Here is a 14519-nt window from a genome sequence, read left to right as displayed (position 1 = left end):
AGAGTGTCAAAACTATGAAGAAAATATGTTCTTGCAAGTTTTACATATTTTTGTTACATGCAATAAATTTCTGCATCATTTTCTTTGCTATAGTTTTCTCCACAATGCGTGACTAAATTCGTTCTTTGTTTCTTTGTGATATAGGGGTAGTAGATTTAATCATGATTTTTCTATAATTTCTGCTAGCATTTCCTTATACATTTATGGTTTATATTGTTGGTTAACCTATAAACTTAATTTGCTCTTAATCTGACTAAATAGGTTGTTAACATATTTTGTGAAGCTACAATCTCTAACCATTGCTTAGTGAAAACGAAAGACTAACCACAGAATTCTGAGAGGATAAACATATTTCAGTGGAATTGTACAATCATCCATAGAGAACGGAACTATTATGCGAAATGTCATGGGGATTGAGGAAGCATCAACTTCATGGATTCTAAGCTTCTTTTGACATAGGCATAAAGAGTGTTATATACCCGATTGACAACAATCACGTAGGAAAACACTTAAGAAAATCACGATCTCCATAACCCCCGAATCACAAAGGCACGAGCCTCATAAACCTTGAAGGAACTCACAAAAATCTTTCTGTTATTTTTGTTTTTTGTTGTCTGCTAATTTCTCTGCTTGCTAGAATCTTAAGATTTAAAAAACCCATTTGTGAACACGCTAAGCTAGGTTGACTAAATTAGTAAATAAGAGATTTTTCTGTGGAACCAAATTGCTAACACTTTCCCCGTGGGATTGATATACGGACTCTTAGATCGCATACAACTTAATGCACTTGTGTTGTACGACCACTTCACGGTGAGTTTTGGTATTTCAATTTACTAGCCGCAAAAATGAGGACAAAAGAGCCCACATTAGGTATGCAGAAGGTTCCCGCCTACTATGTAGATAGGGGTGAAGCATGCAGCTTTACACCACACCTACTATTGAGAAGAGTGATTGTTTTTCCAACTCAAACTCACAAGCAGAAGGTAATAATAAAAATAAACTAATCATTTATGCCAGACCTCCCTTCAACTCGAGAGAAATAAATAAAGGTAGAAAGGTTCAACTAGTTGAGAGAATATACATGAATATAAGCAATTGATAACCATGTAGCCTTCTCTAACAATCTTTAATTTCTAATAAAATGAGTTCAATTGTTTTAGTTAAAGAAAACCAAAGCTTTGAACAACCACTTGTTAGAACTAATCAAATTGAAACCTGACAAATTAGACATTTTTCAGATTTCAACTCACCGAGATCCCCAGTGGCAGAAGTCAGATGACACTGAGAAGAAGTTCTGAGGATCATCCACATACTTGGAAAGCAACCGTCCATACAAGGCTTCATTTTGGAAATTCAGAGATCCTACCAAAATTGGTACGATTTTTACTGCATGGCTGCAGCAAATGGTAATAAACTTCGAAAATGAGTGCCAGGTTTCAGCCAGTAAGTAGTTGACATCAAATTTATTGAATTACCCTTGAAACACTTTCGCAAGATAAGGCAAATGCATCTCCAAACTGTGCTCTGCTTCATCTACATGCAGATCCATGAGTTCAAATTTTCCTGTTGCCTTTAGCTCCTCAATTACTAAAACAAGTATGGAGAGCGAGTAAGAAGTCATCAAAGTACAGTGATAAATTGATTATATCATAAAAGCACTCGAGACCACTGAGAGATAGGCTAAAAAAGACCACTCAAAGATAGTCTAGCAAAGACCAATCAAATATTCCATGAAGAGGCAATAAAAACGGAGCAATATGGAATAAAAAATAATAATAATAGCAACCTTCCAGATCAACTTGTAAGTCTCCCAATGGTGTCCTGTAAATTGTAGCTTTTGTAAGAGCACACTTCGGAGTGTAGTAATGGTGAGAAGGACCAAGAAGAAACACACGTGAACTGCAAATGATAAATTATTCACATGTAAAGCGGATGATAGCTGAAAATTTTATAATGCTGAATTTAAAGTAAACCGCCTACAAACAAGATGTCTAAATCAGTAATCTGGTCGAATACAGCAGCAAATGTACTTTTTTAGCAAATTTTTCTCAAGAAGCATAACAGCATTTTTTAAAAGATATAATAGTCGAACTACCAAGGGTCAGAAGAAAACTCTCCTTAAGATATAAGTTCAAGAAGATGCTCAGAAATGTAGTTCAAGAAAATATGTTTTAAAACCCGACTATCAAGCTATCCTATCATAGGAGAAAGACAGTCATCCTAATCATGAGGTTATATCCCAACTATTTTGGGATTGGCATCAAATCATAACGAAATCGGTGTTATGATTATTGCATTACATAGGTTTCTTACTGCTGTTTGTGAGATAATTTTGGGACTAAGTGAGTGAAATAAAAGAGTCAATGATATCAAAATGGACTGTTATGGTACGGACACGGAAACGGAGACACTGACACGACACGATATAGTACAGCGACACGAAATAATTACAAAAAGTAGGACATGATACGACATGAACATGTCTTTTTATATATAAAAAATTATTAATATAAATATATATTTTTAATATTTTCTAAAAAAACCCACAAAATAAAATATGTAATCATTAAGAAAACTTTATAATGATAAAAGTTGTTTTTAACCATATCAAAATTACATTCAAAATATCAAAAAATCACCAAAACACTTAAATACCAATGTCAACATGATTTATATCAACATAAGTTAATAGGCTTCTACATAAGAGTTTTTATGTGCACTAACAAAAAATTTTCTCAAGTTGCCAAATCAATCATTATCTGTAATTAAAAATCAATTAAATGGAGGCTACCAAGGTTTAACAAGAAATAAAAATTGTAGGAAATCTTTTGATCGAGTTTTTTGACAATCTCTTCTTCTCATAAGAAAATAATCAATTTTTGTTTTATTAGATCATTTCTTACAAGCAGTGATATGCTCATCTCTTTTCTTAAATGAAATATTAGCAATAACAAAATCAAACGCTAAAGCAAAATTTAATAATGTTCTATCTTCTTCATTAATTACTCCAAAACCGTAGCCACCATGAATATTTCTAAAATCTTCTATCACTCTACCAACATGTTTATTTAAAGCTCCTCCAATAAATTTTTTTTCTTCAAGAAGTATAATTTATATTAATTCTTCCAGGTCATTCCAGAATTTTTCATTAGAACCTATATCTAAGAAGCATAAGCACTTATAAAATTAAAAATTTTAGTATCAACAACAATCTTAAGGGTTATAATTCTATCTCCAATTCTATTAATTTTTACAGCATTATTTTTCGAACTCTTATCCATACTTGCACCTACATCATTTCTAGTGCGACTTCTACCAGAACACTAAAATTTAAAACCTAAGTTATCAATCTCCTTAGAATTTTCTCCAACACATTTAGTTTCTTGAATACATAAGATATTTATCTTCCTATGAACTATAAGATCAAATAATTCCATTAATTTAGCTGTGAGAGTAACTATATTCAAATATCCTATCTTAATATTAGTTTCATGAACTAACTCATTTACCCACATCCATAATTTGGAAACCTCAATTTAACACTACACCCAGGCTCCGGTGTAACGGTCCTTACACATTTTTCACTATATTCAGGTCATACAGCGCAATGCTTTTAGAAGACGCCATAGCATTTAGACAAGGATTTAAGAAATTCATGTCATGGTTTTTTGACAAATTTGACGTAGGTTGTTGACTACCTGACACAACCCTCCAATTTTAACATTCAGGACTTGGGGCCTGATGATGGCAATGTTAAATAAGTGAGTTATTGAATGGAAATCTTTTCAGATTATAAAAAAAAAGAAAAAATCTTATAAGTGAAAACCTATAATAATTAAATAAATACGTGATGAGGAATCCTTCCAGCTTAAAAAAAATAAACCTCACCTCATGAGTTATTCTGAGAAAGGGTGATCAGCTCATATGTTCGCTCGGTTCGACAATCAGAGAATTAGGAATACTAGGAACAAAGCCCTGGATCATGCAACGACGAGAATGCTATGCTTAGGGACGCTCAACGACCTCACCGCTTGGCGACGTCACCACAATGGATGCAACTCAAACTTACTGCTTTGACGTAGGGTGGGTTTTGATGGCAATGGAGGTGTGCTTGAGAATTGTAGTGACGTACCAAGGAGTGCTTAAGAATGTTGTGGCTTCAAGTTTGAGTTGTCGCTTGATCTGCCTCTACTTAGGGCTACAACAAGCGCAAGCCTGTAAAGTTCTCATGCCCCGCTCCCACTTGATTCAGTGTCGAGCAATGTTCCCACCAGTTTCGAACTCAAGTAAGGCTCTGGTACATTTTTAGCTGTGTTGAATAAGTATTGACCCATGGTGGAGCCATGTTCGAGTCCAACACCTATCTGACATGGTACGGTTCCTATTTTGAGGTGTCGGTGCTTCATAAATGTACTGTGAATGAAATGTGAATGTTAAGATGGATGTATGATAAAACTAAGAATATTAAAAGGGATGATATATTGACAGAATTTCTGGAGTGACAGCTAGAAAAGACTTAAGAAAGGGCATGGGTGATTTGGCTATTACAATGAATGGTAATAAATATGGTCATTAGAAGAGTAAAAAAAATCAGTATTAAAATGATTAGAAAGGAAGAACAGGGCTAAGGTTCATGTATAGAAGTTATCGAAGAATAAATTTATAACCTAAGTCATCAGTCCGAAGGAACGAATAAAAGAAATGGATTAATAATAAAACTGACCCTAATAATTGGAATAAAGAGGAGAAAGAGTTTACGTATTGACTAGTTTAGAAAACAGTTCTTTGGCATGAATAAGAATGGTTCTCTATAGCACCTAAACGGATTTTTAAAATATTAATTTTGGTTGACATCCTTCTAACTCATTTTCTTGGTTTCGTACCCACCATCTTCAGTAAAAATTAGATCATAAATTGGTCAACAGCTTAGTTTCATTTTAAATCCAAAAGTAACTGTATTATTTTCTCGATCCGACCCGAGGCTTAGAATTAACCAACACAGAAACGGATGGGCAGACGGTGAAAATTCAAAATTTTCTATATTCATTATATGACTAACATTTAACAAATGGAAAAGGCACAAAAGAAAATTAATTAATTCAATAAATATAAATTTTACCTCATTTCTGGTTGTCTTCAGCATCTATAAACATTCTCTACTATTATTCATTTTTTAATCAATTAAATTAAATCTAAAAATTAGTTTAAAACAACTACTAAACTAAACAGAGCTAGTGAATACTTATACTCATAAACTATAGTAATTCAATGAAAAAAAGATAATAAACATTCCAATTAAACTGTGTAAAAATATAAGAGCATTTAATGGTTCGTACCATCTAACATGATCATTCAATATGATTCTAAAAATTCACTGTCTTACCATATCATTTACATATCAATATCCTTTTCAATTTGTGTACAACCATCACAAGATCACCATAAGAAATTGAACCATTTAAGATACTTCAATATCACTATTATTTTCTATTCACGTGCACGAGCAACTTGGCATTCCCCCGCTAGTTTAACAAAGGATGGCTCCATCATAGTCAACATGACATGCAATCAATCAAAATAGTAAATCTCGTTCTTTTTTATTTTCATACTATTCAATAACATAAAACATGCAATTTAACTTAATAAATTGAACTTCAATATCACTATTATTTTCATACTATTCAATAACATAACTCAATATTATCAATTGAACTTAATGAGTTAGTAAACCTTCTAAGCAAGCCAGAGAGAAATAAATTTAGAAGATATAAAATATTATTGCAATTTAAAAGTATAAATACTCACCTTGCTTAGTTTGCTTACACAATGATTCCCAAACTCCCGACCTTCTAGACCAAATGTTCTTCAACCTCAATTGATGTTAAACATTAACATTTTTCTTTATTAAATATTAGTTATAAATTAAACTTTAATTAAAACATACCTAATATTTCAAGATAATTTGATCCTCGATCTTGCAATTGTATCTTTCTTACTCAATTATGCCCTGATTTCAAATACATCTATTATTAATATTTAAATATTAAATTTGAATATCCATATAAGGTTCATTAATTAAATTAGTACAATTGCAACTTACCTTAAATCAAAAATTTGGGTTTTGCTAGAATTTCGCTCTCCGCTTCACGCCCGTAACTCTTCCTCTTTCTCATAATGGAAGTTCACGTCACTAAACACCCTCCATTTCTGAATTTTATAGTTTATATCCCATTTCAAGTGACCTTTTATTAACTAATTAGATAAATAAATACACAAACTTAGAAATATAAATTAACATATTTAAAACTCAATCATACCTTATTTTAATACTTTGGTCATCTGCCCCTCCTTCATCAATCTCAGATCGATGCAAAGAGGTGCACACGGAGACCACTTCTTCGATCGCAGCTCAACGTGATACCACAAGTGATTGATGTTGCCTTTCCTTCCTCAATAGTGGTTCAACCCAGAATAGTGCAAGAAGCTGATCTCCTCTCTCCCTCTTTCTTTGGCAAGGGTTTGACATGACAAAGACATCGCATGTGAGGCTCATTCTCAATGATGTGTTTCCTCCTTCTAACTCTCTTTCCCGTACATGACACAACACGGTATCGGCTTCGATGATAAGACTGAATGCAAGGCTCCTCAACGAGGGCAACAGTTGGGATAAGAAACGACCGCCCCTTCCTCTTTCCTCCGTCTCCTCGCTCTCTCGAATCCTGGTCATTTCTATCATTACAATGGTTCGAAAGAGTTGCCCATCCCAATATAGGAAGTGTTAAAACAATTCGATCGAACCGAAACAACTTAAAAAATTGTATTTTATTTTATTACTTTTTATTTCATATTTCAGTTAGTACAAATACCAAGGGTTCTCTGGAAAATGCTAAAGCTACATGGTAATCGAACTATTATGCATTGCCAAGTTCAATCTTCATAAACATCAGTTAGAGCCAACAGTTAGCCGAACAGACTTATTGGGTGGAAGCACAATTCAAAATAAAGTAAAAACGTCTTACTCTTTACTCGAGAAAGTGCACACCAAAAAAGGCAAGAAAAAAGAGTTGTCTATGTCTTACATCATAGAAATTCTTATTGGAATACTTCTTATTAACTACCCCACTACGGATATGCGGTTGCAAGGCATAAAGAATTCTCAAATTCAAATTTCCTAGAAAATATTTAGTCATAGATTCGTCCGCATCACCGAGCAAAATTACATAGCTCTGCTTGGTTAAATTATTGCATTCTACTTCACATTGTTTAGTCATTTTGTAGTAACTTAATAAGCAGTCTCCAAATTCAAAAACAAGCAAGCAAACAATTTGAATTTTGCATGGTGATGCATCCATCTTCTTATTTATATCTGGTTTATAATAATTAAAAGAAACATTTACATACATACCACTCAATTCTTATGTATTTACACATCTAACACCTAAACATAAGTTTTTACATTTATATCACCCAAATCTTCCATATCACATCAATCATATCACTATTTTAACTTAAAAAAAGTTAAATACAAAAAAAGGTAAATACAACTTTGATGCATAAGATGGTGTATATATATATATATATATATAATATACATATGGCGATCCTCGCTCTGCTAGGGTTCGTCTATGGCAATCCCTGGTTTTTCTGATTCACTGCATTTTCATCGAAATGTCCTCGTTCTTCTTCGTCGTCGAACTGTTTCGTCCTCCGTCGAGTCGCAGCGTCTTTCTCCGTCGCATCACAGCGGCTCTCTCGGCAACTAGTCGGGCTCTGGGGCGTCTATTCATCAAGTTTCACCGGCTTGCCTCTCGCTGCGGCTTTCTCTTAGCTGCCGCTAGCTGGTCGTCTCCAGCCGCTCCTTGCTCCCTGTTTGGTTTCTTAATTTGCTCTCTGCACCTCCATCTATTCGGGATGGCTTCCGACATATCGTATGTTGTTGCACTGCGGGTGTCCAACCCTCAGGTACACCTAAATCGTGCTCTTTTTCTCCTTCATTTGAGTGGGAGGAGGACATCAAAAAACCCGGTAGAAAGAATGGGAAACCTGGCATCTTCTTTACAGAAGTTGAAGATATTCAACTTGCATCCTCCTGTCGTCTGAATTTGGTCGGGGAGTTTTTATATGACCATCCCAAAATGGAGTTAATTCGTAAGGAATTTGAGCTTGTGCACCTTGTTAGAGAGTAGAAAATTAGACTTTTAGATGAAAGGCACTCTTATTCAACTTACTAATGAAGAGAATTATACACGTTTATTTGCTAGAAGGAATATCTGGATTCATAACAGAGCAATAAAGATTCTGAAATTATCTGTGAATTTTGACCCACAGACGGAACCACCAATCATTCTGGTTTGGATTCGCCTCTCTGGTTTAAAATTTCATTATTTCACTCAAATTTCACTCAAAAAGTTCACTCAAAAAGTGTTGTACTCTATTGCCTCAATTTATGGTAAGCCACTTAAAACGAATATTCCTACTTTTAATCTTTCCCGCCCATCTAAAGTCAGAGTACTTGTTGAAAGAGACATCACTTCATCTTCTTCCGAGGAGATTTGGTTGGGCACACAGCACTATGGATATTGGCAAAAGGTAGTGATAGAGTCTTTTCCTTCTTATTGTTTGAACTGTCGTATGTTCGGCCACTACAGTTCTCAATGCCACTATCTACATCCCTAACTCAGCCAAAAAAGCAAAGCGCTCCACCAGAGGCAGGGACTCTAGCTCCTCCTGTTCAGCTCCAAGTTATTGACACTATTGATCATCAAAAGAATACTCCTGAAGACATCACTAATCTCACAGGCAATATGTCAACCATTCAGTCTTCACATAATGTTGTAGCTCCCTCGTCTTTGGAACCTTCAATTGTGGGGGCGAGGGAGATTCTTCAGACCCCACCTGCTCTAAAAGCTATCACTGATATTACAGGTGGCAATACTTCTACTGCTTCACTACCGCCTCATCAGGTCGAGCAAAATGTTAATGTTTCTCAGGCTCATGGGGATCATGATGTGCAACAGCCTAACCTGTCCGGTCACCTTTGAAACAATTCATTGATCAGATGAGTCAACCCTCAGATGAAAAATGGCAGGTCTACACATCCAAGAGGAAGAAGAAGAATGGAGACCTACTTCAGCTCAGCAATCTGATGGACGATACTTTGGTTACTTCAAGTAATGGCACGCACCTAACCAATCTGTTAGCAGGCTTCATTCCGAGAACTAGAGGCAGAGGGAGGACTAAAGTGGGATGTCCCTAGCACTTTTGAGACCGTTTCTGGCTTTTTGATTTTTTTATCTTTATGTATCTTTGCTTTATTTGATTTTTGTGTGTTGTAATGTGTGAGTTAGGTCTTCTTTTAGGCCCTCTCATACAACGTATCTGTATCTCTTCCTCTTTATTATATTAGCCCTTGGGCTTTTTCTATATATATATATACATATATATATAGAAAAAAACCAAAAAACCACCAACGGACGCAAAAGTGCTAGGGACGTCCAACTTTAGTCCTCCCTCTGTCTCTAGTTCTCAGAATGGAGGCTACCAACAGATTGATAAGGTGTATACACCTGTGTGTGTGTGTGTGTGTGTTTTAAAGGGCATGGGCATTGGGCGGGGCGTTTTAGCTGTTAAGGCGTTGAGCGTAAGCCCCATAATATTATTAAAAAAAAGAATATAAATATTGGAAGAAAAATAAACTATTTGTGCATAATAAAAAAATTAAACAAGCAAAACAAGTCTTCTAGAATTAGAATCTTCAAGACATTAGGAAAAATCTACCACAAAAAATAGAAACATATATATTAAGTAAACATGTTTTAGCCAAAAAATAAATTTATGATTAGTTGATCTCAATTCTTGAAGGTTCTTCATTTTTCAAATTCATCATCAAAATTTTCTTCTTCACCAATAGTTGTGCCAAAATCACAAATAGGTTTTTTATATTCTCTACATTCATTGTCTACTTCATTGAAGCCATCAGCATATTCAATCTCAGACGCATTCATAATTTGTTTCTTTTGATCATTATTACCTAAATTATAAACACAAACAAAATGTCATTCGTAAATATTTAAAAAAAAATTTCTATAAGAAATTAAGAATGCATGATGATGTAAATAACAATTAAATATAAATATAAAACTTGTTCTTTCATTCATATTCATTTTCCTGTGAGAATATGTTATAAAAATATCCTTTTATCCTTGTGTAATATTTTGTAATTCTTCATTTGTATTAGTCGTGGGCACATTTTAATTATATTAACATCAAATATACGTTCGTTTTCATTCATCCAAAAAGGTTCCTATGGAAGCATTGAATCTTTTTTTCTCAACAATTCACTCATTGTAAGAGCCTATGTCATTTATTAATATTGGATTGAAGTCTTGTTTTCTTCTTATACTTCTCTCTCTCAATCTAGTATTATACCTAACATATATCAAAGCATTCAACCTCTTGTACTCCATATTCCTCTTCTTAGTATGAATCTAAGAAAAAAAAAGAATTATTTTTAAGAGGTAATTGTAATAGAAAATAATAATAATTTTAACTTTTAAGTTTTAAAAAATAAAAAAATTATTACCAAATTAAAATGCTTCAATTTCTTTCACAACTTGATGAACTGCATGTGAGACTAAAAACTTAAATAGCGAAATATGTTAACTCAATGTTTTCCCACCAAATCGCATCCACCAATCAGCAAGAAATCTCAACTTTTTTTACTTCATAGCAACTCTACTCCTAAATACTACTCTTATCATACAAGTCTAGTTAAATATCAGCTCCAAAACGATCTTCACAATCCAACATTCTTCCCAAACAAGCAATTAACCCTTCTTTTACCACATCATCATTAGAAAAATTATCCTTAAAGTGAAATTAATAGTTTAAATAATAATTAGTTGCGCGTAGTGGTCTATAAAGTTGGACTTCCCATTTTGCATCAATTTTCATCCAAAAATGTCAATACTTCTTTTCGTCATGTCCACAGTTAAAAGTAATTTTTCTCTTTTGTTGAATCCATTAACTCATAAATATAATCAATGACAAGTCTTTCTTTTGAGTCAACTACTTTTAGAACATTTACAAGCAGCACAACACTTCTAATACAATAAACAACATGGCCACAAAAATGTGGTTCAAACAAAATAACAAGGAGCTTTCATACCTTCCATCTTTTTTGTCCATTGACCAGAACACCAAACTTCTGAGAACATTGCCTGAAGTGGTTGCTTCTGCTTGTAAATGGTTTGAAGGGTCAAATATGTCGTAGCAAACCTTATGATGGCTGGACGAACGAGTTCCCTCTCCTTTGTAAAAGATCTTATCAAACCAAGAACTCGTGTGTGCCCATAAATGGATTTAACTTATTTTGCTTTTGCAAGTGTGCTCTCGTGAATCTTCAACTTTTCAATATCTTCTAACATTAGGTGAATACAATATGCTGCACATGGTGTCCAATAATTATATTGTCCTTTCTCCATTATTTTTTTTACCCGCATTCACATAGTTTGACTCATTATATGTTACAATTTGTACCACCACAATCATGTCATCCAAAGAAGTGAATAATAACTCACCACTTTTTATAATATTAGAGGCATCCACATATTTAAGAAAAAAAGTCTCAACGGTACAAGTCACAACTGGATACTCAAAGTTCTACTTTTTTCATCTGTTCAACTGTCATACATAATCGAGCACTCATATTTACTCCACACCTTCTTATGCTCCTCTAATATCTTATTGATTATAGCAAGCTCATCTTTGAGTATCCAAGTTCTCAATTAATGCATTGTAGGCGGAGTAAAACCAGGTCCAAAATTAGCAACTGCTTCAAACATAGACATGCAATATGGGTCCTTGGCAACATTAAACGCTAATACGGCTGAGTACCACTACCAATTGTCCTACATGCTTCTTTTCTTTCATCTTTTTTTCACTTGAAATTTCAAGTAGAATTCATTGTTTGTGTAGTGGTGAAGGAATACATTGCATCTCTTAACTCTAGGTGGCCTCTTGGAGTCAAAAAATGATGAATTTGTAGCATTTTGACATTCAACAACATTTGTTGTGCTGCTTCTAATGTCATTTAATACACTGTCCCGTTGTGCTTTGACTTATGCATCTTTTTCTAATGTTCTTGCATCTCTCTTGAACTTCAGTGAGAGCTTTTGATACCGGAGTTAACTCAAACCAAGACAAAAGACAAGAATTTATTAATAACTTCAAAGACGATTGCAATGATGACTCCAAAGAAGAAATACACTGCAATTCAAGACATTAAACAAAACATTACAATGACGACTCAACACACAAAAGACACAACAAGCCCGACGAGAAGGGAATCCGGAGCGGTGGTGTCAAAGCAGTGAAAGTGAATCAGCGCTAGTCATGGCATCAAACCGCAACCGAAAGAAGCAAGGAACGTCATCAAAGACTGGAATCCGGAGGCAGCGAGAAAGGGGACCGAAGCCAAGGAGCAAGGCACGAATGTTGGCTGAAGCCAAGAAGCGCAGACACACAGGGCGGCCGGGGCCGATGAGCGGAGGCGGGGGCAGACCGTGAGCTGTTGGAAGGAAGGAGACAGCGGCTGGAAGTACTGGGACATCCTGACGGTGGTTGCAGCCAGTTGGGAGTGATGCAGCAGGAGGAAGTGCAAGCAGAGAAGTGCCCTGCAGCAGTGCTCGAAGGGGCAGCAGTGCAAATGTGTGTAAGGGGCAGGAGGGAGTCCGGGACTGCAGGGAAGCTGCAGAGGAGGCAAATGGATGGCGAAACTAGAGACTGTGACTACAGGAGATGCTGTAATGGAGGAGTCTAGAGGGGACAGTAAGGGTCGTGACTGCAAAGATGCAGCGGTGTAGGCAGTTGGAAGGGGGCAGCATGGCTGGGACTGCAGGGAAGCTACAGTAGAGGCGTCGAGAAGGATAGTAAGGAGCTGGTCGGCGGACAGGAAAGGTGGCTGGGACGACAGCGAGCTGCTGGAGCACAGAAAATGGTGGGAAAGATGAAGATAATCACCACCTCAGGCAGGATTACAACCAAACACCTTGTCGTCGAATACACCGCTCAAGGGGAAAACGATCAGCTAGAACTGAAAAAAAAAAAAAAAATCTCAAAAATCAACTCCCTAACTCTAGACACAACTCTTACTTATAAAAGAGATTTGACCCAATTAGGAAACAATAAATTAAGAAAGAGCATAAAATTAGATCTCAAATTTAAGAAAGAGAATCAAATCAGACCTGAGGCTTTTAGGGAAGGTTTGTAAATTAGGAGAAAAAATAAAATCAAATCTCCGTATTTTAGAAATGTTTTGGAATTAGGAAAGGGCTGGGAAGGAAGAAAGGAAAGGAAGGAAAATGCAAGAGGAAGATGGGAGAAAGGAAAGGAGAATAAATGGAAAGAGGGGGCGGTGGACCCCCCTCCAAGGGACCTGCCGGTCCAACTGGGCTGGACCCATGCTTGCTCGGCCCCCCTCAGGACCCCCGCATCAGCTTTTGTGCATGGTTTAATGCCTTTGTGTGTTCTGGCAAGACGTTGTTTCATCATGTTTATTGTTCCACTACACACTCATTGGGTAAGTTTGTTGTATATTGTCATGCAAAGTCTTTCTTGCTAGTGCGATTACTACTGGGCACGCAATCCTCCCCTTTTATTACAACTTAATAACCAATCTAACACAATAAAAAAAACAGTATTAAATCTTTAAAACAATCAAAATTATAAAAAAAATTAGAATAATTAAAAATCGCAAATCTTACTCCTGCATACATTAAAAAAATCTTTAACATAAAAAAAAAAAAAAAAAAAAATTTGTGGTTCACTGTAGCGTGAAATTATTGTAGCTATAGTGACCTCATTGTAACTATAGTGAAATGATCAATTAAAGACACAAAGGATTAAAAATTGTAAAATAAACAAAATAAATTATCGGGCAACGAGCGATGTCTGGGACGAAGACGACGCAAACAATGCAGGAACGGAAGAGGGAGATGGAGAGGAGATGCAGCGTGCGGAAGATGTGACGAAGCAAATGAACGGCTTGCGGGACAAAGATGACACAGAAGAGCGGAGAGTGAGACGAAGACGATGCAATTGCAGGACGAAGACGCCAGAGAGGAAACTGACAAAGGATCTCCTACGTGAGGTACGAAGACAACGCAGACGAGCCTGCGTGCGGGACGAAGCAGATGAGCCTGCTGTGGGACGAAGCTGAAAGCCTAATGCGGGACACCGCGGAGGCTGTAGGACATGACTGCGTGCGAGAGAATCTCGAATCACAAAGGTATGTAGATTTATGGTTTTTACCCATTTTATTGGATTATGATGCAAGACGTGTGCCCGTAAGGCGTGAATTGTGCTCTAGACTTTTCAGTAGTGATTTGCGCCCCCCCTCGTGGTCTTGGCGCGAGTTGCCTAACGCCTTGCCCAGGGGTGCACCCCAAAAATGGCTTTCTAAACAGAAATATATATATATATATATATATATTTTTTTTTTTTTTTTTTTTTAAAACGCT

General features: G+C 35.8%; 1 protein-coding gene across 1 annotated transcript in view; it reads right to left on the bottom strand.

The window, feature by feature from the left end:
- Window positions 1-14519, bottom strand: part of LOC110035653 (protein MEMO1 homolog) — a 58337-nt gene that overhangs the window by 16303 nt on the left and 27515 nt on the right. The window contains exons 4-6 of the mRNA XM_020739924.1: window positions 1787-1899; window positions 1476-1587; window positions 1251-1394 (exon numbers count right to left, since the gene is read on the bottom strand). Of these exons, the coding sequence (XP_020595583.1) occupies window positions 1251-1394; window positions 1476-1587; window positions 1787-1899 (369 nt within the window). The remainder of the gene's footprint in view (window positions 1-1250; window positions 1395-1475; window positions 1588-1786; window positions 1900-14519) is intronic.

This window comes from Phalaenopsis equestris, unplaced genomic scaffold (genome assembly GCF_001263595.1).
Source record: "Phalaenopsis equestris unplaced genomic scaffold, ASM126359v1 Scaffold198818, whole genome shotgun sequence".
NCBI lineage: Eukaryota > Viridiplantae > Streptophyta > Magnoliopsida > Asparagales > Orchidaceae > Phalaenopsis > Phalaenopsis equestris.
This window is presented reverse-complemented; position numbering and strand designations above follow the sequence as displayed.